Source organism: Hylobates moloch, unplaced genomic scaffold, assembly GCF_009828535.3.
Source record: "Hylobates moloch isolate HMO894 unplaced genomic scaffold, HMol_V3 SCAFFOLD_11, whole genome shotgun sequence".
Taxonomy (NCBI): Eukaryota; Metazoa; Chordata; class Mammalia; order Primates; family Hylobatidae; genus Hylobates; species Hylobates moloch.
In genome coordinates, this window is record NW_026652286.1 from 2,332,172 (window position 1) to 2,355,693 (window position 23,522).

Below are 23,522 nucleotides of genomic sequence, written 5' to 3' on the forward strand. Positions count from 1 at the left end.
ATCCCAGCACTTTGGGAGGCCAAGATGGGCGGATCATGAGGTCAGGAGATCGAGACCATCCTGGCTAACACGATGAAACCCCGTCCCTGCTAAAAATACAAAAGATTAGCTGGGCACGTGCCTGCAGTCCCAGCTACGCGGGAGGCTGAGGCAGGAGAATGGCTTGAACCCGGGAGGCGGAGGTTGCAGTGAGCCGAGATGGTGCCACAGCACTCTAGCCCCGGTGACAGAGCGAGATTCTGTCTCAAAAAAAATAAAATAAATAAAATAAACTCATTCCTGGCCCTGGCTCCCACTGGGCTTTGACATCTTGGTTTTTGCACTAGAAATCTCAAATTGCAGTAGTCCAGGAACTTCACCACAATCTGCCCAAGGTGAGGTCTTTCTACATAAGCCAGCACCTTCTGTCATTCTCCAGAGCTCTCTTATCCTCCCTTCTCTTAGAGTCATAGTTGTTCCTAATGACATTTAAATCTTTGCTTCTCTTCCTTCCTTTGGGACTGTTGAATTAACCTTCTGTCTGCTGCCTCACTTCCTTTTCCATGCTAGCCAATGAGGAACACTGGCCAAAGGTATGTAAGAGCATTTTCCCCCTCTCTTTCCCTCCCCCTTTTTCCCTTTTGTTCCCTTCTCTTGGTATATAGGTCGTCCTCCAAAATACAATGCAGTGCTGGGGTTTGGAGCCCTTACCCCAACATCCCCCCAATCCAGTCATCCTGACTCCCCTGAAAATGAAAAGACAGAGACCACATTCACTTTCCCTGCACCTGTTCAGCCTGTGTCCCTGCCCAGCCCCACCTCCACAGACGTAAGTAACCTGGGAAAAGCACACTGTCTTTCTGAGAGCTGAAATTGGGAAAAGCGTTGTCATATGTTGTCTCCTTATCGACTTGCACCTTAACTAACCCTGGAACAGCAATTAAACACTATAGAATGCTTTTTATGCCATGTAAGGCAGCTTTCTTCTGAGTTTCCAGGCCTTCCATGTCCTTGAGAAACATGTTAAATATAACCTCATGGAACTCAGCCAGCCTTCTGAGTCTGAATTTGATCTACTGTGAATGAGTTCTCAGAAAACAGATGGGGTGGGGAGATCAGCTCATACAATTGAGAGGTGTGCAGGTCTCTATCATCAGTGTTTTGGGAGTGGGGAAAATGAACAAGACATACAGTCCCCCAGCAGCCCTTGTTTGCTGCTTCAAATACAATCCCAAAAGTGGAAAGTTTTCTTTAGAGCAACTGTATTGAGCAGAGTTGATCAGAAACAGGTTCCCGAAAAACTGTCAAATACTTAGTAGCCCTTCACCCACAAACTGCAGGAATGTGAACTAGTGCTCTAAATGTTTAAATGAACCTCAACAAAGCTCAGAATTCACTCAGCAGATACTCACCGAGCGCTACTCTGCTGAGCAAGTGCTGTTCTTGAGGCTGGGGACACAGCAGGGAACAAAACCAACTCCCTGTCCTCAAGGAGCTCATCTGAAGAGGCAGATAATAAGAAAGTGAATATATAATGTCAGGTAATGCTAAGTGCTATGAAGAAAAACGGGGCCAGGCATGGTGGCTTGTGCCTGTAATCCCAACACTTTGGGAGGCCAAGGCAGACAGATCATCTGAAGTCAGGAGTTCAAGACCAGCCTGGCCAACATGGCGAAACCCGGTCTCTACAGAAACACAAAAATTAACCGGGCATGGCGCGCTCCTGTAATCCCAGCTACTCAGGAGGCTGAGGCAGGAGAATCCCTGGAACCCAGGAGGCGGAGGTTGCAGTGAGCAGAGATTGTGCCACTGCACTCCAGCCTGGGTGACAAGAGTGAGACTCCATCTCTAAAAAGAAAACAAAAATGGAATGGATTAAGGGCATGTAGCATACTGGCAGGAGGCTGATGTTTATGAAGAGTGGTGAAGCCTCGGGAGGATCCGGGGGAAGAGCCTGCCAGGCAGAGGGAACAGCAGTGCAAAGCCCTGTGGTGGGAGTGTGCATGGCATCTTGAAAGAAAAGCAAGAGGGCCAGGATAGCGGGGGAGAGCAAGCTGGCCAGGGTGGTGGGAAATGAGGCCTCAGAAGTGGCCGGGCCAGTTGCGCAGGGCTTTGTGGCTTTCGTTCTCAGTAAAATGGGAGACCATTAGAGGGTTTTGGGCAGAGGAGTGACATAATTTTTCAGTATTTATTTTGAAAATGTTCAAACCTACAGAAAAGTTACAATAATGGTACAAAGAACCAATGTATATCCTTCACGTTGATTCACCGGTTGTTAACATTTTGCCTGTGCTTCTCACCTACCATACCCACTTATTTTAGGGGAACCAGGTAACAAGAAGTTGCAGACTTCATGAATCTTCACCCTAAAATATTTCACTATACATCTCCTAAGAGCAAAGATACTCTCTTATGTAGGTACAATGCATTTATCAAATTGAGGAAATTTAACACTAATAAAATATTACTATATAAAATATACAGTCCATATTCAGATTGCTCCATTTGTCCCTTACTGGCTTTTGTGACACTTTGTTTTTCCTGCTCCAGGTTCCAATTCAACATTACTCTTGACATTTATTGTCATGATATTGTCTGTTTGGTAATCCTTTATTCTGGAAGAGTTTCTCAGTCTTTGTCTTTCGTAACATTGATGTTTTTAAAAAGAGCCAGTTCTTCTGTAGAATGCCTCTCCGTTTGGATTGTCTGATTTTTTTTCTCAGCAGTAGATTCAGGGTATGCATTTTTGCAGGAGCACTAATAAGTGACGATGGGTCGTTATCAGGGCATCACAGCAGGAGGCACATGTTGTCAGTCTCTTCTGTTGTTGGTGATGTTAACTTTCATCTCCTAAGATAGTTTCTATCAGATTTTTCCACCTGTAAATGTGCCTTTTTCCTGTGATGGAGATAGCTTTGAGTCTGTATAAATATCCAGTTTCCCAACAAACTGTTATCTAATGATTTTAGCATCCTTTAATGATTCTTGCTTGCATTTATTATTTTTAAGGTGTATGCAAAATCAACTAGGATTTTAAAAAGGATCACTGTGTCTAAAATATGCAGAAGGAAAGGGCCTATAGGGAAAATAGGATGGAAGCAGGAAGACCAGTTAGAAGGCTTTTGCAGTTGTCCAGGCAAGAGATGATGATGGGCAGGCACGGTGGCTCACGCCTGTAAATCCCAGCACTTTGGGAGGCTGAGGTGGGCGGATTGCTTGAGCCCAGGAGTTCAAGACCAGCCTGGACAACATGGCAAGACCCCTATCTCTAGAAAACATTAAAAAATTAGCCAGGTATGATGGCAACATACTCAAACCCCGTCTCTACTAAATATACAAAAATTAGCCGGGCATACTGGTGTGCCCCTTTAGTCACAGCTGCTTGCAAGGCTGAGGTGGGAGGATCACTTGAGCATGGGAGGTTGAGGCTGCAGTGAGCCATGATTGCGCCACTGCACTCTGGCCTGGGTGACAGAACAAGACCCTGTCTCATAAAAAAAAAATAAATAAATAAATAAATAAAAAAAAAAGGAAAGAAAGATGATGATGATAGCTTGGAAGAAGCAGAGATGGAGAAAAGTGATCACGTCTGCATATATTTTGAAGAGCCATCAGGATTGAATATAGGTTATGAGCAAAAGAATAGTCAAGGAGAAAACCAAAGTTTTTGGCTTAAATCACTAGAAAGATGAAGCTTCCATTTACTAAAGATTAAGAGAGGAGCAGATCTGAGGAGGGAAATAAAGAGTTTCATTTCACACATGTCCCAGTTATTTGGTGAATTACAGAGCTTGTCATTGACCATCCTAAGATAAAATATCCCTTGAACTTGAAGGTTCTCAGAATCTACTAGTGGCACACCCCTCTCTAAGGAGCAGAAGAATACCATATGAATATTCTGAGTTAAAATTCCAGAGGCAACAAAGAAAGTGTTATCTTTGGAGGACTAGGGTCATAGAAGAATTCTGTTCTCTGACAGGTTTCCTTGTTTCCTTCCTTAGACGTCGCTGGTGGTTACAGATTCATCATTTTCTAAAGATTCAGCATTTTGTCGAGCTTTCCTGACTTTTGGCATTAATAATTGACACAGGTTTTCTAACTGTCCTGTTAATGAGCAGCAGGGTCTCTCTCAGAAATCTTGTTTGCTAGCGCCAAAGATTGTCCCAACTTCTTCTCAGTTGAAGTATTGCCAAAGGATCACCAGCTCATTGGCCTCATGGTAGAGCTCTCCCTCTAGGATGGTACACAAATGCTAGGGGACAGATGATTTTGTGGCTCTGCATGTGAGTCTCTCTCCTAAACAGTGTTGTTTTTGTTGTATTTTTTGGGTCAGATGGGATTATGGTTTTCTTTGAAAGATTGAACCCAAAGGATCCACTCATCAACTCACAGACTAAGAGCTTCTGCCAGGTTTTGTCTTAAAATTGAAACATTTTTCTTTTCAGAAATCTAAAGGTAAAAGAAAGCTTTTCTAAAGAACTCCTTAAGTTAAACTCCGCAGAAGGTATTTTTAAGATAATTGACTTCTCCTTTTACAGTATCCCAGTAGTGGCAGTGATTAAAATCAACACACAGGTCTCTGTATGTTTGCTGCTGGCTAGCATAAGTTCCAACAACATTAATTAAACAATAACACTTGAGAGGCAGGCATTTCTAGGGATCAATAACCATTTTGAGGGACTTGGTGTGATACAAAACCTACCAGACACTAATCCTCTGGATGTACCTTGTTGCCACTATCATCATTTTTATAAGAAGGGAAGATATGTTAACATAATTATAAAAATTGTTTAGCACATGATGAAATTGCAGTTGGTATTGCCAGAGTGCTTCCTGAAAACATACGTCCTGAGCGCCTAGCAGAGCATCATGGGCCAGCTGTCCTTCAACTCACCTGCCATCTGGTTTATAGTAATAATTTGGTCAGTCATCAAAGCCCAAGCATTTTGACCTGGCATGGTGCCTCCGTAGGACTTCGTCTGCTCTTTTAAGGCAAAGAACCGGTTCTGTATGCGTAAAATGTTTTGGCATTTTATATTCATTTCTATGGGCAGCAGTTCTCAAAGTGTAGTCTGGGAGTCCCCAAGACTCTTTCAGGGAGTCATAAAATCAGAACTATTTTCATAATGATACTAAACCGTCATTTGCCATTTTCATTCTCATTCTCTCAAGACCGAACAGTGGAGTTTAGCAGATATTTCATGATGTGTGATGATGTCACTGTGGCAGCTAATGGAATGTGTACCTCTGTGTTTTGGAGTTTAAAAATGTTTTAATATACTTTGTTTGTAATTTTTCATGGTTCTGTAATTCAGAATTGAAAGTTTTTACCAGCCTGGGTAATAAAGTGAGACCCCCGTCTCTACAAAAAATTAAAAAATTAGCCGGGCATGGTGGTATGCGCTTGTAGTCCCAGCTACTCGGGAGGCTGAGGTGGGAGGATTACCTGAGCCTGGGAGGTCGAGGCTGCAGTAAGCCAAGATCACAGCACTGCACTCCAGCCTGGGTGACAGAGCCAGACCCTGTCTCAAAAAAATTTGTTTTTTAACTGTTATTAACAGTAAATATTAATAGCTATAACTCATATAAAAGCTCTCTGGGATCCTCAGTAACTTTAAAAGTGAAAAGGGATCTTAACACCAAAAATTATAGGGTATATAAACAAGATAGGAAGTTTCCTTTGGGAACTTAAATAAATTATTTAATTTTTATTTTCTGCCTTTCTGCCTTCTGTTTCTTGATGTGCTCCTTGCTCAGGAGTAAAGGAAAGTGAGCACCTCTTCGTTTATCCCAAGTCCCTCTGAATAAGATGCCCGGTTTGTCTCATTCACTCCATCACTGATAATTTTTCTGTAGTTCACATAAAACAGTCTCTAAAATCACACATTCACACATTTTAAATAAACTTTCTAAAGACGCAGACTCACCACTTAGGGATAAGGTTCAAGAAAGGCTGACCCTCTAGAGGAGAAGAGTAGCCCTCAGCCTGATTTTAATAATGAAGGAAGAAAATCATAGTTAATCTAGGGATGAAACCTTACCTCTTTTGGTGCCTAGAAGTTAAACTATCAGGCTACATTCACGTGTAATATTTTAAAACATATGTTATCTTTTTTACTGTCCAGTGGTCACATTTTCCTACTAAGAAACATTAAAATCTGCCGGTCACAGTGGCTCACGCCTGTAATCCCAGCACTTTGGGAGGCCGAGGTGGGCAGATCATGAGGTCAGTTCGAGACCAGCCTGACCAACATGGTGAAACCCTGTCTCTACTAAAAATATAAAAGTTAGCCAGGCGTGGTGGTGGGTGCCTGTAATCCCAGCTACTCAGGAGTCTGAGGCAGGAGAATCGCTTGAATCCAGGAGGCAGAGGTTGCAGTGAGCCGAGACCGCGCCACTGCACTCCAGCCTGGGCAACAGAGCAAGAGACTCCGTCTAAAAAAAAAAAAAAAGAAAAAGATTAAAATCCATCCACACTATGATGTATCTTAAAACTTTTGTAGTCTCTTTTCTGGGCTGCCATATACCCTAGTGGATTACAGAGCAAGTTTCCCTTGGAGTGAAATTGTAGGTCCATGACGATGCGTTCCTTCACTGGTGGTGGTGGTGGAGGGATTACATCATAGAAAGGAGGGACTCACATTGCTCTCTATTATTGCTTCCTGTGCACAATTTCTGTATTAGACCTTCTGGCAGAATAGTCAGGAAATCCACAGCAGCACATTGGCTTGACTTGCTGGGTCGCCTCTGGCACTTCCCTTCAGTCTTCCCTTCCCTGGTGTTCTTATCAGTGGATTTAATCCCATCCAGAGAATGAGCTAGGGATTGACTCGCTGGAAAAGACCTCTTTAATAGCTCTTTTTTTTTTTTTTTTTTTTTTGGCTATGTTCTCTTCTTCCAATTTTAAGTAGATCTGCTTTATTCTGATGGTGCCTTCTGTTCAGAGGCTCCAGCAGACTTACCTGAGTCCTAAAACTATCACTGTGATGGGGGTGGTAGAGAGACAGGACCAGCAGAACAGACTGGGGCTGCTCGTCTTTTTCCAGCTGGTGAAGTTTTTATAGGGATAAAGCCTCCCAGAATAGAATGGCCCATTGAACAGCAAACACAAAATACTGGTTTTAGGAGAACATTGTCAGCTGTTGCTTTGGCTTTTTAAATTCTTCATTTTAGAAAGAACTCGCATATGAATTTAATTTGTTTCTGACTTAATATTTTCCCATTTGAACTTTCACTGTATTTTTTTCTTCTTGAGCAAGCAAATTCAGGAAAACTCCAATTTTTGTCTGTCTTCTCTCCCAGTCCTTCTAAACTCCCCCCAGAATCGATAGGTGATGAGAATTGTTTGTATCATATTGTGAAACACTTTGATGAATGGATTTCCGTACCTGTAAGATTTATGATATGTAGGTTGTCCTCAACCAAAACATAATAAACTCTTAGGTATCGCCTATAATGTTAATTTTGGCCTAGATGACTATAGACCTCTCCTGTAAACTCTAAGAATACGTTAGTCCCAGCCGGCCGCAGTGGCTCACACCTGTAATCCCAGCACTTTGGGAGGCTGAGGCAGGCAGATCGCCAGGTGAGGAGATCGAGACCATCCTGGCTAATACGTGAAACCCCGTCTCTACTAAAAATACAAAAAAGTTAGCCAGGCGTGGTGGCAGGCGCCTGTATTCCCAGCTACTCTGGAGGCTGAGGCAGGAGAATGGCGTGAACCCGGGAGGCGGAGCTTGCAGTGAGCCGAGATCGCGCCACTACACTCCAGCCTGGATGACAGAGCGAGACTCAGTCTCAAAAAAAAAAAAGAATACACTAGTCCCCTCCTTATCTGAGGTTTCATTTCTTACTGTTTCAGTTACCCATAGTCAACTACAGTCTGAAAATATTAAGATGTTTTGAGAAAGAAAAGAGACAGACCTCATTCACATCTTTTATTACAGTATATCGTTATAATTGTTCTGTTTTCTTAGTCATTGTTGTTAATCTCTTATTGTGCCTAATTTATAAATTAAACTTTATCGTGGGTCTGCATGTATAGAAAAACATGTATACAGGGTTCAGTACGGAGGTTTCAGGCATCCACTAGGGGTCTTGGAGCATATTCCCCATGGATAAGGGGGGACTATTGTACTGTCCCCACCCAGGGAGCCTTAGCTGTGCGGAGTGAGTAGGGGCCTGTGCTATTGGTGATTCCTACTTCTCTTGAGTACTCCTGGAACGAGGCATCTCATTGTCCTAAAACATTTATATGCATCTAGAATGTGTTAAACATTAAAATTTTACCTTTTTTGTCCTTTTTCTTACCTTTCCTCTCAACTTTATAGGGTGATATTCATGAGGATTTTTGCAGCGTTTGCAGAAAAAGTGGCCAGTTACTGATGTGCGACACGTGTTCCCGTGTATATCATTTGGACTGCTTAGACCCCCCTCTGAAAACAATTCCCAAGGGCATGTGGATCTGTCCCAGATGTCAGGACCAGGTACTGTGGGTGGGTCCAACAGGGGAGGGGCCAAGGAGGACAAAGACACGGCCATCAGGAGGAATTCCTTTCCCGGGGAAATGGCAGTCTCTCCTCTCTCCCAGTCCGTCTCCAGGCTGCATCTTCCCTGTTCGTGACACAGCACGCAGGCGCACGGCCTTCATTCCCTCAGAAGCCCTCTGCCATATTACTGAGCTGGATAGACGCTTCCTTGTATTTGAAATGACTTATCTTCTCTTTAAAAGTCAAGACCCTTAAAAGTCCAGTGTGCCTCATTCTCTAGGAATGGTCCAGACCAAGTATATGGTTTTAAAACTCTTCTTTGGAAATAAAATTAAGAGAAATTGCCCAGTTGATTAATTAAAATAACACCCTGGGCCAGGTGCAGTGACTCACGCCTGTAATCTCAGCACTTTGGGAGGCCAAGGCGGGCAGGTCACCTAAGGTCAGGTGTTCAAGACCAGCCTGGCCAACATGGTGAAACCCGATCTCTACTAAAAATACAAAAATTAGCCGGGCGTAGTGGCGGGCGCCTGTAATCCCAGCTACTTGGGAAGCTGAGGCAGGAGAATCGCTTGAACCCAGGAGGCGGAGGTTGCAGTGAGTGGAGGTCACACCACTGCACTCCAGCCTGGGGGACAGAGCAAGACCCTGTCTCAAAATAATAATAATAATAATAAAACAACACCCATTTCACTTTTAACCTATTTTGTTACATCAGGCTCAGAGAACTAAGTGTAAAGTGCTGTTGATATTTTATAGACTTAAAAGGCAAACATATTAGTCACTGTCCTAGCCTCCCTCCTTCTCTCTTTGGTTTCTGGTCACCTTTTCTCAACTATGCATGTATATTTATGTCTTTATGATTTTATTATAAGCTGTCTCAAGTCTTCTGTAGAGGTAGGCAAAGTATAAATAATAAATAAGCAAGCCCAATAGCTCAGCAAGTACTGGGATTCTGCTCAGTTCTTTGGAATCCTGCTTTGAACAAATTCTGGTTTTCCCTTGTAATAGTGTCCTCATCCTGCAGCCTGTGGTTCAGTGGAACACTTCTCTCACTGTCCTCCTCCTGATGCTGCTTTGTGACCTTCTGATGATTTTTGACATAGGGTCTAGATTATACTTTAGTATTTGAAACTAATATTTAATTTCCTTGGTCAGGCTGTCTTTGAGGGACATAGAAATCTAAAATTGAGACAGGCAGCCCATGTCAGGTCAAGGACGGAACTGCCAGTGGCTGCTGCCATCATGCTGATGTGCAGCTTTTGTGTTGGTGGTTCTAGCTGTCGGGAGTGGTTGGGCGTCATGTGGCGTGCGTGAAAAGATAGGAATGCTCAGCCAAGTCCCAGCTCCTTCTAAGCCTGGGCTCAAGTGTCCTGGCTCCTCCTGCCTTGAACTTGATTCTCCTAAGCTGATATTTGGAACTTTTTAGTCCAGAAACGATAGACCAGAGTTTTGCAACACTGCTATCGTAAATCCTTCCTGGATTTTATCTGCCAGTAGCCACAGATACCATTGCTAGCTGTTACATAGAGGATGTGTGTTTAAACCTCCTTCTCAAGGTAAAATTCTAAAAATCTTTTCAGATGCTGAAGAAGGAAGAAGCAATTCCATGGCCTGGAACTTTAGCAATTGTTCATTCCTATATTGCCTACAAAGCAGGTAAGGGGTTATCCATACTCACGTTTTTGTAAGCTTCCCCTTGTTTGAAAAAAATCCTGGCAGTATTTGTTTTATTCTCCAAAGGGAATTTAAATTTAAAAATGAAAACCTTTTGCCCTTAACTATTGGAGGAAACAAAGCAAATGAAAACCTTTTATTGGATAACGTGGAAAACTTCTGTGGCATTTTTTATTATTATTATTCATTTATTTTTTGAGACAAGGTCTCACTGTATCACCCAGGCTCGGGTGTTGTGGCGTGATCACAGCCCACTGCAGCTTCCTCCTCCTGGGCCCAGTCGATCCTCCTACCTCAGCCTCCCACATAGCTGAGGCTATAGGTGTGTACTACCATAACCAGCTAACTTTAGTATTTTTTGGTGGAGACAGGTTTCGCCATGTCACCCAGGCTGGTCTCAAATTCCTGGGCTCAAGTGATTCACCTGCCTTGGCCTCCCAAAGTCCTAGGAGTACAGGCATGAGCCACCATGCCTGGCCTGTAGCACTTCTTAGGGAAAAAAAAAGAGATGTGGTATCTCATTTATGTAAAGCCAGACCCAAGCCACCGACAGTTTTCTTAGCACACTGTACACAGAAAAAGGAGAAGTCCAGGTGGACAGATTCTCTGCACTGGTTATAGGACTCATGGGAGCTCTGGGGAAAATACCTTCTTTGGCAGGCATTCTGAGCACAGCGGCCTTTTCAAAGAATTAATTGTCAAAAACTGTTGCTTTTTTTTTTTTTTTTTTTTTTTAGCAAAAGAAGAAGAGAAACAGAAGTTACTTAAATGGAGTTCAGATTTAAAACAAGAACGAGAACAGCTAGAGCAAAAGGTGAAACAGCTCAGCAATTCCATAAGTGTAAGTAAACCTCATGCCTTCACATAGGTGCAGAGACCTAGGCCTTTCCATATACGTAACAGTATGTGTGGGCCCCAGGCTGCTTCGGGTCCTTCTGTTTATCAACGTGATTAACTTGGGCAAATGCAGTTTGCCATCCAGTTAAGAGTTCAGACCTCAGGTACAGGCGGCCAGTTGGTAGGTGGTGCCTTACCCAAGCTCTGTAACATCCTCTTGGCTTTAATCAGAGAGAGGATTTTCAGTCTTCAGGCTGAATAAGTAACAGCTACAACAGCGTAGCCACGGCCCTGCGTATTCCTGACAGTGTGTGGGGGGAGCGTAGCGCCTCACCTGACACTGAGCAGACACAGACCAGGTCCCCTCGTGTGATTCTTCCTAGTCACCTGAGCGAGTGGGCCCCTCCACACGGCCCTCCCTCGCTCTTTCTTCCACACCATGCTGATTGCATTTCCCGGTTTTCCTGACCAGTGTGAGGAAGCGGGCTTTCTAGAGACAAGTATTGGAAGTAAGTACTGCCCAGCCCGGCCTGTCCAAGTGGGAAAGAGGGTTGTATTTGCAGCAGGGGGACAGAGGCTCCTCCCAGGCAAGGAGCCAGTCTTCTTTTCCATTGAGTAGGTCACCCTTGTTGGAGCGAAGTGACCTCAGCCCTCACGGATACCAGGTGGTGCCTTGTACTTGGTGGCAGTTGAACTGTCCTGCCTACCTGCTTTCTCCTCCTCACCATACCTCCCCGTGGCATGCAGATTTAACACCTCTTTCATCTCTTTCCCTGCCTAAAATAGAAGCCAGCAGGTGTGGGAAGCTGAGGGCCAAAGGGCAAAAGACTCTAAGTCCCTGGCTGAGCAGAAGGTGTACTGGCTGCAGGCCTTTGTCCTTGGGGCTTCCATCCTCCTCAACGCTGCTGGCCTGTCCTCTCACTTCCTGCTGCCCTCAGATGGAATCCAGATAGCACTGCGTGTTTTCCACCCTGGAGAGCTCAGTCCAGTCCTGAAGCTCCCCAGTTAGCATGACAGAAGCGTATCAAAACCTGCCTAAACAGGCTGCAGGGCAGCTGTGGGAACTTTTTTTTTTTTTTTTTTTTAACAACCTTTGTTTGGAAGTCTGATGGCGGCTCTGCCGGTTTATCTTTAAGTGTTAGTACTCCCGTGTGTTGGTGCCTGCATGCTCTTTCTCCCTCTGTTGCCTCTTGGACCCCCCCAGCCTACCCACTCCACCCGCCCTGTTCCTTAGGTGGTAGCCGCCCACTCCACTAAGGAAGGAGCACAGCAAGGCCCAGGGGCTGCACAGCAGCCAGCAGAGCTTCTTCTCCCTGGGCAGAGAGAAGGCGCTCTGCTCTCAGGGGCTGCCAGGCCTGTTAGAAACGAGGCGGCTCAGTGCCACTGCCCTTGTCATTTGCTGCAGAAATGCATGGACATGAAGAACGCCATCCTGGCCCGGCAGAAGGAGATGCACAGCTCCCTGGAGAAGGTAAAACAGCTGATTCGCCTCATCCACGGCATTGACCTCTCCAAACCTGTAGACTCTGAGGCCACTGTGGGGGCCATCGCTAACGGCCCAGACTGCACCCCCCCTGCCAATGCCGCCACCTCCACGCCGGCCCCTTCCCCCTCCTCCCAGAGTTGCACAGCGAACTGTAACCAGGGGGAAGAGACTAAATAACAGAGCCCCTCTAGGAGAAGCTACGGGATCCCGGCGGCAAGGAGAGCAGAACACTGAAGACTCTAGAAAGCAAAGCCGGATTTCTGGGAAGTGCAGAATTCTTTTGGTTCTTTGGTTCCAGAGAGAGAGAAGATGCTTGTGCCAGGTGGCACCAGAGTTTGCCAATTGATCCTTCTTATTCTGTGTGTACATGCAGAGATTGGACCATGTTACATGAAATAGTGCCAGCTGGAGGTTCTTTGCCAGCACCATGCCAAGTGAAATAATATATTTACTCTCTCTATTATACACCAGTGTGTGCCTGCAGCAGCCTCCACAGCCACGATGGGTTTGTTTCTGTTTTCTCGGGTGGGGAGCAGGGACGGGCGGAGGGAGGAGAGCAGGTTTCAGATCCTTACTTGCCGAGCCGTTTGTTTAGGTAGAGAAGACAAGTCCAAAGAGTGTGTGGGCTTTCCTGTTTCTAAACTTTCACTACTATAAAACCAAAAAAAGGAATTGAGATTTAACCAACCCCAGTGCCCAGAAGAGGGAAGGGGAGTGGCTGGAGGGAGCAGGGGGTGGGACAGTGTATCAAATAAGCAGTATTTAATCACGTCTGGCGGGGGCCGCGTGCAAGGGGAGACCGACACCAAGAACAGCCAGTAGGCTCTCATCCCCTGCGCTCTGCTCCCTGCGCGGTAACCCCACCGCTCCTGAAGCCTGCCCAGTCTCCTTCCTTCCCTGCTTGGCGAATCGCGCATCTATGTGGTTATCCCGCTGTCTCCTCTCCAAGAACAAGCAGAGCCCGGGCCGCTGGCCCTTGCCCAAGGCAGGGAAGAAGGATGTGTGTGTCCAGGAAGGAAAAAAAGGTGGATCAGTGATTTTACTTGAAAACAAGCTCCATCCCTTTTCTATATTTATAAGAAGAGAAGATCTTGAGTGAAGCAGCACGCGACCCAGGTGTGTGTGAATTGAATGGAGACGTTTCTTTTCTCTTTTTTTAATTTTTGTTTTTGTTCTTTTTTCTTTAAGGAAAGTTTTATTTTACTGTTCATTTTACTTTCTTGGTAACAAAAACTAAAGTAAGGAATAGAAAAGCTGTTTTCAGGCTGACAGTCCAATTAAGGGTAGCCGAGACCTTGCATGGTAGAGTAGGAGTCCTAGTGTCAGTGAGGTCCCGTGAGTCTTTGTGAGTCCTTGTGTCATCGTTCGGGCACTGTTTTTTTATGCAAGGGCAAAAATCTTTGTATCTGGGGAAAAAAAAACTTTTTTTTAAATTAAAAAGGAAAATAAAAGATATTGAGGTCTTCCTAGTGTTACTTAAATTAAGATCAAGGTAAGAAACATTGTAAAAAAAAAAATTACAAAAGTGCTATTTGTTTCCTAAAAACAGTGATTTCTATTAAAAAGGTGTCAGAACTGGAGAAAATGCCGTGTAGTTACAATTTTTTAGCACAGACCCTGCTGATCACGATGACATTTTGCCGTGTGTGTGTCTCTAGACTGGTGGGCCAGTCTCCTTGAAGGACAGAGGCGGAGCTCCCCACCCTTCTCTCCTCAGAAAAGACCGTGCTCTCTTCTTGGTGCAGGGATCTTGTCTCCTGTTGTGAAGCCCAAATGGAAGCGTGGATGGTATCAGGGCCCTACCCGTGGTCTTCTCAGATTCTGCTAGAGCAAAAGGCTGGTGCCTAAATAAGATCCCTTCCTTTGGTGCTGCTTTTGGTCTTTCAGCCACCAGCATTATGAGTGCCTGGGGGACACCTCCGAGGGAACTGGCCAGCGGAGCTCAGTGGTGCGCACGCACCCTGGCCGTGACAGGAGGGTGCGGGAGTGCAGGCTGGCTGCATCAGCCCTTGGTGCTGAGAAAGAACAGAGGAGGAGTGACATGTTTTGAGGGTACGTCTCTGAGACAGAGCCCCAGTGTGGCCTTCGCTCTGTCTTGCCTTTGGGGAGGTCTGAAGCTCCCACTCCTTTCTCTGCCTGTCGGCTCCAGGCACCAGAAACTTCCTCCACTCCACCCACCCACAAGCCTCCTGGGTGACCCTGGGCTAGAATTGCTGCGCTTGCCTCGGCTTGGCCCGTTGTGGCCTCTCATTCTGGAGAAAACCAGGGTTGTGAAAGGCTCAGACCATTCTCTCATCTTGCCTTGTCAGAAGTACATTGTGTCAGATGCGTGCTCTCGCTGGAGAACTTTGCCCCTTGCGCACCCCTGGCCGATGGGAGGGCGGTGGAGGCTCTGTACCCTGGCCCTGCTGAGGCATCTCCCCCAAGCCCACTCCAGGTCCTGGGTAAGGCCAGAGTCTAGGAGAGGCAGAAACGATCCTGTCAGCTTCTCTCCCACCCAGTTAGGCCCAGAGAGACAAAGACAGATCGGAAAGCAAATGCAACAGAGAAGAGACACTTCTTAAAGTACAATGTGTCTCATCCCTATCAGCCATCGCCATTCATCTTCCCAAGGGCCTCAGAAGAAGGAATTAAGTTTGGCCGAACAGGCCTCAGAGTTAGGCCCTGGCTGCTTGACTGGCTGAGGGGGAAAGAGTTCCCTGTTCTCATTCAGAAACCAAGGTGCTGTGTCTAGTCAGGGAGTCTTGGAGATGCCTGGACTAGTTGGAGGAATCGCTGGCAGAGGATCAGAGACCAGCAGCAGGCTGTCTGCCCTGTCTAGAGCTCTTCCCCTCAACTTGTCTGGGCCCATCTGGGGGTTGCCACACAACACCTAACTTACCATTTCCTGAAAGAAGTTGGGAAGCCATCATCACTAGAGGCCTTTGCTCAGAGAGGGGCTGCCTGAGAAGTCTCGGGTCGGGGGACGGGGCTAGGAATTGACCAGGGCTTTGCCTGCCGCCCTCAGCAGTGTCGGGTACATTCTGACCTCGCCTGCAGCTGGGCTGTGGATTCTTCCTGACATTCAGATGTGAGCTGTTTTGGGAGTCAGCTAGTATGGAGTACGAGATGCAACCCAGCCCCCAAACCTACATTCTGCACTCAAATTCCAAAACACTGCTTTACTGTAAAGAAGAGGCCCCTGACACTCAATCTCCCTGTCCTTCACTGTCCCCTCAGACCTGTGGGGGGGGGACCTGTGACCACCTGAGACATATGTTCGTGACACTGCCCCACCCCAGCCACCTCCACTTGCTTCCTCCTCCTTCCCTCCGCTGCTCTTTCCCCATGGCCCAGAATTTAGCTGCTCTGACAGCCACTTTTGAGACCAGCTGGCTTTGCAGTCACTTCAGAGAGCTGGAGCGGCTGCCCACTGGGCCCTGACTGGGAGTCCCCTGCCAGCTCCTGATCAGGCACTGCGCCCTGGTGACAGTGAGGCCATGCTGCTGTCATCTCCACCTCTGCATTCTTGCTGCCTGCGGGTCCTTTTTCTTTCATGGAGCCTGCTGGGTCTTGTCTCACCTGTGCTGAGCTCATCTGGGGTTTTGATTTCTTCCTTCCTTATCAGGCCCTTTGGGGTAAGCCTGCTGGTTGTACCTGACATAGGGAGGCAGTTAGGGGCAGTCCCTGGTGGGGCCGCCCTGGCAGCCTCCAGCTGGCACCATCGTGTGCCTGGTTTCCCTGCAACACCTGCCTCTCTGTCCCTGCTGCTGCTTGGCTCAGGCCCAACAGGCAGCGTGCATGGGGGTGGTTGCATACAGCTGTTTCCGCGAGGGTGACCGTGTTCCGTCTCCCCATGCATGGCTGCCTCTCTAGCCACCTCTGATACTTCTCTCTTGGGGCCATCAGAGCCTCCCTTGGGCTGTCACCTCCCAGCTCACACACACTCTTCAGTGGTTTTCTCCCTTCATTCTCTTATAGGGCGTGGTCCTTCTTATTTATCTAAAGGGCTGAATTTAGGAGACTTTTTACCCAGGGGCAAAAGGCTCTTAGGGTAATGAATGGATGGTGGCCCAGGTGCAATTTCCAGGGCCTGGGTTCTCCAGATCCTGTGGCTTCTGTTGAGTGGAGGCAACTTTGTGTGAACCTCGCCCCTGTCCCTCTGCCGGGCACCCCTGGCAGGAAGCAGGACTCCCATCCTCACCCTGACTTAGACTGTCCTCTGCGTCAGCTCCTCTCCAAGACAGGAGTGGTCAGCCCTCGGCAGTCTTCTGGCCCCTTGCCAAAGTGAGGGGCAGGAAGCTGGGGCTGCCCTCCAGAAAGCCGGGGTAGGAACTCTGAAAAATAGCTCCTCTAAACGGAAGCAGGGCTCCCCAGTTCCACTTGGTGCCCCCTCCCACAAGGCCCTTCCCCCGTGAGGACCCCAGCCCCCTACCCCCTCCCCAGCAGCCTTTGGACCCTCACCTCTCTCAGGTGTCCGTGGGTCGTCAGCCCAGGGTGAGCTGCAGTCAGGTGGGATGGGACGGGCAGGCCAGAGGTCAGCCAGCTCCTAGCAGAGAAGAGCCAGCCAGACCCCAACCCTGTCTCTTGTCCATGCCCTTTGTGATTTCAGTCTTGGTAGACTTGTATTTGGAGTTTTGTGCTTCAAAGTTTTTGTTTTTGTTTGTTTGGTTTTTGTTTTGAGGGGGTGGGGGGGATACAGAGCAGCTGATCAATTTGTATTTATTTATTTTAACATTTTACTAAATAAAGCCAAATAAAGCCTCTCAGCCTCATGGTGTTGGGTTTGGGGCAGGGGAGGGTGGGCAGGACACATTCCAGTCCCAGCCTCTGGCCTCCCTGACTGGCTGGTTGGGGGTCGGGGGGGTGCTTGCCCTTAAGGGCCCAGGCCCTCCTGTGACCCCAGCTGGTTGTAGCACCTCCTTTGTGCACTGGTGGCCTAGCCCCGGAATGCCCTTGCTCCCCCAAACCAGGAACACAAAAAAGATGTTTTAAAACTTTAATTATGAAAAAGGGATGAACAATTCAAGATGGGGGAACCAGCCCCACACTGGCTGGGGCAGAGGGAGACCAGTCCCCAGCCATACAATAGCAGCAAGGGGGAGACCCCACCCCACAGATGCTCCGCCCTAGCCCTTCCCAGAGACCTTTAATTTAAATAGGAGGGATGGCGGAGGGCAGGTTGCCCTGGTGTCTGCCCAATGCTAAGACGAGGGGCAGCGCCGGCCCAGCCTCAGCCTCGGGCAGGGCTCTGGGGCTGCTGCAGGGCCGGGAGGTATTTGAGGGCAGCAGCCCCATGGTGGCGGGACAAGTCCTGGTGGAATTCATCCTTGAGGGCCTGGAGGCAGTCACGATAGGTGGGGCTGGAGCGGAAGCGGGAGATGTCCAGGCTTGGAGCGTGGGGCAGATGGATGGTGAAGGCCTCAGGCAGCACCAGCAGCTCATACTCCTGCAGGGTGGGGCAGAGGAGCAGTGGCTGCCTGGCTTGCCTGGCCTGCGGGGAAGGTGCAGCTCCAGAGAACAGGCTTACCCTGTAGCCCCTGAGAGCTAAAGCAAGGGCCAAAGGGCAGATGATTTTAATTCTACAGAAAGGGGACATTTCTAACAGTGTCACCTAGTGGCGTGGTCCCCCATGCAGGTGTCGTGAGTTCCCTGGACCTGGAGGTGCTCCAATCAAAGGTGGTGGCAGCAAGGTGCCCTCCTCACCTGGGCATCCAGCTCCACAATGTGGGCCACCTTGTTCCAGCCGAAGCCCACAAAGCGAGGGTCATAGCGGGGACAGTCTCGTGGCACCACCACGTAGGGTTCATAGTCGGGCGCCCACTGCACACGGTATGGGGCCTGAGCGTCCCGCCAGTGGGCATAGTCTGTGGGTGCGTGACCCCGGGGCCACTCATGGTACCTGTGCAGCAGGGTCGGGTGGGAGCCAGGCTGAGGCTAGGAGCTCGTGGGTAGTGGGGGCCGGTGTGGGCAAGTGAGTGGAGTGGGCAGAGAAGTAGCCTCTCCTACCTGAAGGTGTAGAGGGCGCCCACATCCAGCGAGGCCAGCAGCTCCACCTTGGAATGGGGGAAGCTGAAGCGGTAGTGCAGGGTCTCGAATGCCGGCACCACCAGCGCTGCCTTGCGCCGGCTGCCCAGCCCCAGCTGCTCAATGGAGGCCCTGAGGAGGAGCACCCATGAGCAGGGGAGAAGAGCGGGGCCTCTAGGACTGGGCCAGTGACCCTCATCAGGGCATCAGCCATAGGACCAGACCACCATGGGCCATCTTGCCCGATGCGACGGGTGGACACAACCACAGGTGGAGCTAGAAACAGCCTAATACAAACCCCACTTGACAGAGGCCACTGAGGCCCAGAAAGGAGCAGGGACATGGAAGCCTGGGGTCCCACACGTGCCCCGTCCACATCCACCCCATATACGGTTCCCCTCCCTGCCCTCAGGTCCACCTGAGGTAGTCGTAGAGCGAATAGGCAGGCAGGAAGTCAATGTCACTGAGGAAGACGTAAGGCGTGAGGGCCTGGGCCAAGGCCACGTTGCGAAGCTGGTTGACAGGGTATAGGGGCCCCTCACGGTACACCACGTGGTAAGCCACGTCCTGCCGGGCAGCAAGCACTGGGGAGGCCTCGACGAAATGCAGGAACTGCTGAGCTTCTGCGTCTGTCAGGTACAAGGCCAGGCTCATGGGGCCAGGCCAGTGCCTGCACAGGGCTTCCAACATCTGCAGCCTGTGGGGAGAGGGAGGTCAGCACAGCTCTGCCCCTCTTGCACAGGAGCTCAGGGAGGCCTGGAAAACCTCCCCAGTTAGCTGCTGCTGCTATCTCCTCAAGTGACTTACTGAGCACCCTTCAAATACTTTTAGAGCCAGTCTGATTGAATCTTCACAACTACCCCCACCAGGCGGGTACTTTCTCATTTGAGAGAGAAAACTAGGGGCCAGAGATATGAAGACTTGCCCATGGTCCCACAGCGACCAAGGGCAGCTCCGGGCATCTGAATGACTCCAGAGCCCAAGCTCTTTCCACTATATCCAATGTCTCCAACTTCTGGAACTCCCTGAGGGACAGGCAGCTCACTACCACAGCATCAGGCTGCCAGATGGAACCTCCTCTCAGAAGTGTCCAACCCCAGCCCATGCCATACCCCCTGGGCTGCCCTCTGCACCCTCACCGGTCCATGGACAGCTGGGCCACAAGGGTGACGTCGTGAGGCCGGGGGGGTGGCGGTTCATGGGGCAGGAAAGTGACGTGCACACGGTGCACAGTGAGCTGCTGCTGCCGGAACTCAAAGCAAGGGTCTTCCTCATCCAGTTGTGCCAGGGCCTGCTGCAACTGATGGGTCAAGGGGTGAGAAGGACTGGGGATAGGGCAGAACGATGCATCCCCCAGACAAGGCTGGGTCCCACCAAAGCAGACAGGGGCAGGGGAAGGTGGCTCCTCACCTGCTCAGCACCAGGCGGGGGCTGGCTGGGGCACACAAAGAGCTCTCTCCGCAGCAGGTTCCCATCGTACTCCAGGAAGGTCAGGTAGAAATTGCGGAAGAATTCCACGTGCTTGTTCTTCACCCGAAGCTTCTTTGGTGAGTTCCAGTGGATCACCTGGGACCCGGGAGGGTGTTGGGGCCATGGCAGCAGGGAGCAGGAGTCCCCATCCATGGCCCCGCACCACCACGCAGCCTCCTGTCCCACTCACCTTGAGGTCAGACGCCTCAGAGTAGCAGCGCTCGGCCAGTGTGTGATCTGACAGCTGCACATTCCAGACACAAGGCAGACGCTGCACTAGCCCCGGGTGCTCCTTGATCACAGCGTTGAAGATGTCCTGAGCAGAGACACCCATCACATCCCAGCCCCCAGCCTGCCACACCCCACCCGGCAAGGCTTCCTCAGACCTGATCAGCCAGTGAGGTGGCAGGCAGGGTAAGGAGCTCCCGCCTGGCCGTCAGCCTCCACATCTGCTCCCAGCCAGCCTGTCGGAGCCGGTCCAGCCGCAGCAGGATCACACCTGCCGATGAAGAGATGCTGTCATGCCCACCTGGGACGGCCCAGCTCCTGGGGGACATGGGGGTCACGAAGGTGTCCTTTGTTTTGTGACTTATTGGTATTTTCTGACCGTTCAGACACGATCATAGACTACTACTTGTTTTTTGTTGTTGTTTGTTTTGTTTTGTTTTTTGAGAGACAGGGTCTTGCTCTGTCACCCAGTGGTGCAGTGGCACAATCATGGCTCACTGCAGCCTCGACTTCCCAGGCTCAAGCAAACCTCCCACCTCAGCACCCCACCGAGTAGCTGGGACTGCAGGCACCACACCTATTCTTTTTATTTATTTACTTATTTATGTATGAGATAGAGTCTCGCTCTATTGCCAAGGCTGGAGTACAGTGGGGTGAACTCGGCTCACTGCAACCTCCGCCTCCTGGGTTCAAGTGATTCTCCCTCCTCAGCCTCCCAAGTAGCTGCGATCACAGGTACGTGATACCACCCCTAGCTAAGTTTTGTATTTTTAGTGTAGACGGGGTTTTACCATGTTGGCCAGGTTGGTCTCGAACTCCTGACCTCAAGTAATCCGCCTGCCTCAGCCTCCCAAAGTGCTGGGATTACAGGCGTGAGCCACCGCGCCTGGCCAATTTTTTAATGTTTGTAGAGACAAGGGTCTCACTATGTTGCCAAGGCTGTTCTCGAACTCCTGGGCTCAAGCGATTCTCCCACCTTAGCCTCCCAAAGTGCGGGAATTACAAGCCTGAGCCACTGCACCCAGCTTGCTGGTAGACTACTTCTGTCAACAGTCAGTCCTCGAGGTGAAGAGGAGGCGCCGTCCAGCTTACAGAGCACATGTGGCCTTCTCACACTTGGTGATCCCAGGGCTGTTAAAATTATCCCCCATTTAATGGATGAGAAAACTGAGGCTCAGAGGGAGCACGAGAGCTGGCCAAAGTCATCCAGCACACACAGGACTGTTGGAACTGCTGCCTGTCTCTTCATCCAGGGTTCTTTTCACAGCAATGTTCTTCCTGGGGGACTTCCTAGCGCTTTTTGCCCCACCCAGCCCCAGGGGCCCAAGGACCAGCAGACCACCCTGCCTGCCTCCCCTCACCACTGTGCCCACCTGTGTTAAACCCCCGGCCCAAGGCAGGCCAGGGCCTGTGGTTCTTCCAGAGGTTGCCCAGGTACCAGTCACTCTGGTTCTCCACGAGACCGATCGCCTGCGTGTCTGGGAGGGGAGGGCATAAGGGAGCTGTCTGAGGCTGCCACAGGACCTGGGCTCAGGGCTAGACGCAGGGGTCCTGGGCAGGCCAGGCAGGCTCCCAGGCCTCTCACCAGAAAAGTGAGCAAAGAGTGCCCAGAGCTCCGAGATGTCAGAGGCGAAGGTGACATCCGTGTCCAGGACAATGACGCGGGCCAGCTCAGCGGGCAAGGCACTGGGCAGCACCAGCTTCATTAGCCCATAGAGGCCGGAGTAGTGCTTGTTGGGAATCCAGGAGACCTGGGGCTGTGTGGGGGAAAGGCAGGGGATGAGATGGCAGAGAGGGGCCTGTGAGCACCAGAACACATGCTTGGAGTGACACAGAGGAGAGGGGGTAAACCCCCAAAAGAGAGGGGTTTGCGCTTCAGTAGGTGGATGGGACTGAGGATTCTCTTCTCCCACCCCATCAGGTCCTGGAGAGAGGAGGGAGGTGGACACAGCTGAGGGGAAGGGGGAAGGGCTGGGCCCCTGCCTTGAGCTCGTCGGCATGGTAAAAGCTGACACGGACGGCAGGCACCATCCATGTGTGGAAGAGCGTCTCCAGGATGTTTCTGGCCACGGCGTCAGTCACCAAGTGGAGGTGCAGTGGATTTTTCCTTTTGGGTGGGCAGAGAGGAAGCCTGAGAGGCCCCAGCAGGAGCAACACGGGACAGCCCCCACCCCGAGGGGCGCAGAGATGGAAGCGCCATCTGCAAAGAGCTTTTCCACGCCCGGCTCAGGATGTTCTTACAACTGCCCTTCAAGGGAGGAAGGGGACACTGTCCCCGAGTCACAGATGAGGAAGCTGAAGCTCTGAGACCAGCAGCCTGTCCCGGGCTTTGTCCCTTCCCCACTCCTGACCCTCCTCCACGGACACCTGGCTGTACCTGTAGAAGAGCAGGGACTTCACCAGGGTGATGACGTCTCGGCTGGAGTTATGCCCCGCACACACGATGGCCACATGCAAGAGCTGGGGAGGGACGCCCAGGTCGGCAGCAGGCCCCCCTTCTCCGCGAGGCGGTAAGGACCCACGTTGAGCTGCCCCACCCCGCAGCAGAGCCCGGAACCGTGTGCGGAGGGCGCAGCAGGAGCCAACCCTTCATTTCAAATGGGGAAACTGAGGTCGGGAGCAGAGGAGCTGCACGTTCGAGGTGCGCCCCAGCCGGCTGGCCAGTGCCGGGACAGACGCCAGGTGCTGTGATTCCCGCAGACGTCCAAGAGGCCGGGCTCGGGGGCGGCGCCCCCGGGACTCCCGCCGCCAGGGCCGGGCGCACCTACCTCGCACTTGGGCGGCGGCGGCGGCGGCTTTGGGCCGCAGCCGGAGCGGTTGTGGTCCCCGGGGCCGGCCCCCGGGTCTCCGTCGAGGGCGGCGGCTCTCCGCAGCCTCCCGTCTGGGGGGACACGTGGCATGAGCGGGCCGGGGAAGCATCCCGGGGCCCCCGCTCGCCCGCCAGGCTCGCGGCGCTCACACCCCAGGTCCCCACCGAACAGGAGGAATCCGAGCAGCAGCAGCAGCAGCAACAGCGCGGCGGCCCCCAGCGCCCGGGGGCGCCCTCGGGGCAACATGGCCGCCGACGGGGGCGCTCAGGGAGGGGCGCGACCCAGGGCTGCAGGCTCCATCGCAGGCCCTGCGGACCGAGGGGCGAGACGGGAGACTCAGCCCTGGGCGGCGGGGCCCGACGGCCGGGTTGTGCGGCTCGCGCCGAGCCGCCTCCCTCACCTGCTCCAGCGGCTCCTGGGCTGGGCCCTGCGCTCGCAGCCGCCGGCCAGGGTGCGGGGATCCGGGGAGAGGCGCGGGCCGGTCCCGCCCCCGACCTGGGCTCAGGTTTCACTTCAGCCGGGCTGAGCGCGAAGGGGCGG

The 23,522-nt window shown here is 50.7% G+C and overlaps 2 protein-coding genes across 16 annotated transcripts in view; one reads left to right on the top strand and one right to left on the bottom strand.

The window, feature by feature from the left end:
- Nucleotides 1-17,211, top strand: part of PHF21A (PHD finger protein 21A) — a 198,098-nt gene extending 180,887 nt beyond the window's left edge. For 12 of the 15 annotated variants that reach the window (XM_058424461.1, XM_032166148.2, XM_032166153.2 and 9 more), the window contains 5 exons: nt 645-808; nt 8,310-8,465; nt 10,052-10,127; nt 10,883-10,986; nt 12,388-17,211. In XM_058424461.1, coding sequence (XP_058280444.1) covers nt 645-808; nt 8,310-8,465; nt 10,052-10,127; nt 10,883-10,986; nt 12,388-12,645 — 758 coding nt within the window. In that variant the 3' untranslated portion in view covers nt 12,646-17,211. Of the gene's footprint in view, nt 1-549; nt 573-644; nt 809-8,309; nt 8,466-10,051; nt 10,128-10,882; nt 10,987-12,387 lie in introns of all 15 variants that reach the window. The other 3 variants (XM_058424467.1, XM_058424465.1, XM_058424466.1) reach the window with 1 other exon arrangement.
- A 380-nt stretch (nt 17,212-17,591) lies between these two features.
- LARGE2 (LARGE xylosyl- and glucuronyltransferase 2) lies at nt 17,592-23,228 on the bottom strand. Its single transcript, XM_058446657.1, has 13 exons — nt 22,941-23,228; nt 22,550-22,632; nt 22,156-22,279; nt 21,758-21,929; nt 21,546-21,650; nt 20,331-20,443; nt 20,135-20,260; nt 19,885-20,040; nt 19,614-19,774; nt 18,893-19,171; nt 18,457-18,606; nt 18,154-18,349; nt 17,592-17,896 (listed from the first exon to the last, which is right to left on the bottom strand). Exons 1-13 carry the CDS (start codon nt 23,226-23,228, stop codon nt 17,681-17,683), a joined length of 2,169 nt encoding a protein of 722 aa, XP_058302640.1. The 3' UTR covers nt 17,592-17,680.
- Between the last annotated feature and the right edge of the window lie 294 nt (nt 23,229-23,522).

Coding starts and splice junctions, on each gene's coding strand:
- LARGE2 (XM_058446657.1), bottom strand. CDS start 23,228: ATGTTGCCCCGAGGGCGCCCCCGGGCGCTGGGGGCCGCCGCGCTGTTG. Junction 22,633..22,940: donor CGCCGCCGCCCAAGTGCGAG/GTAGGTGCGCCC, acceptor GTCCCTCCCCAG/CTCTTGCATGTGGCCATCGT. Junction 18,350..18,456: donor GGCGCCCTCTACACCTTCAG/GTAGGAGAGGCT, acceptor CCTGCTGCACAG/GTACCATGAGTGGCCCCGGG.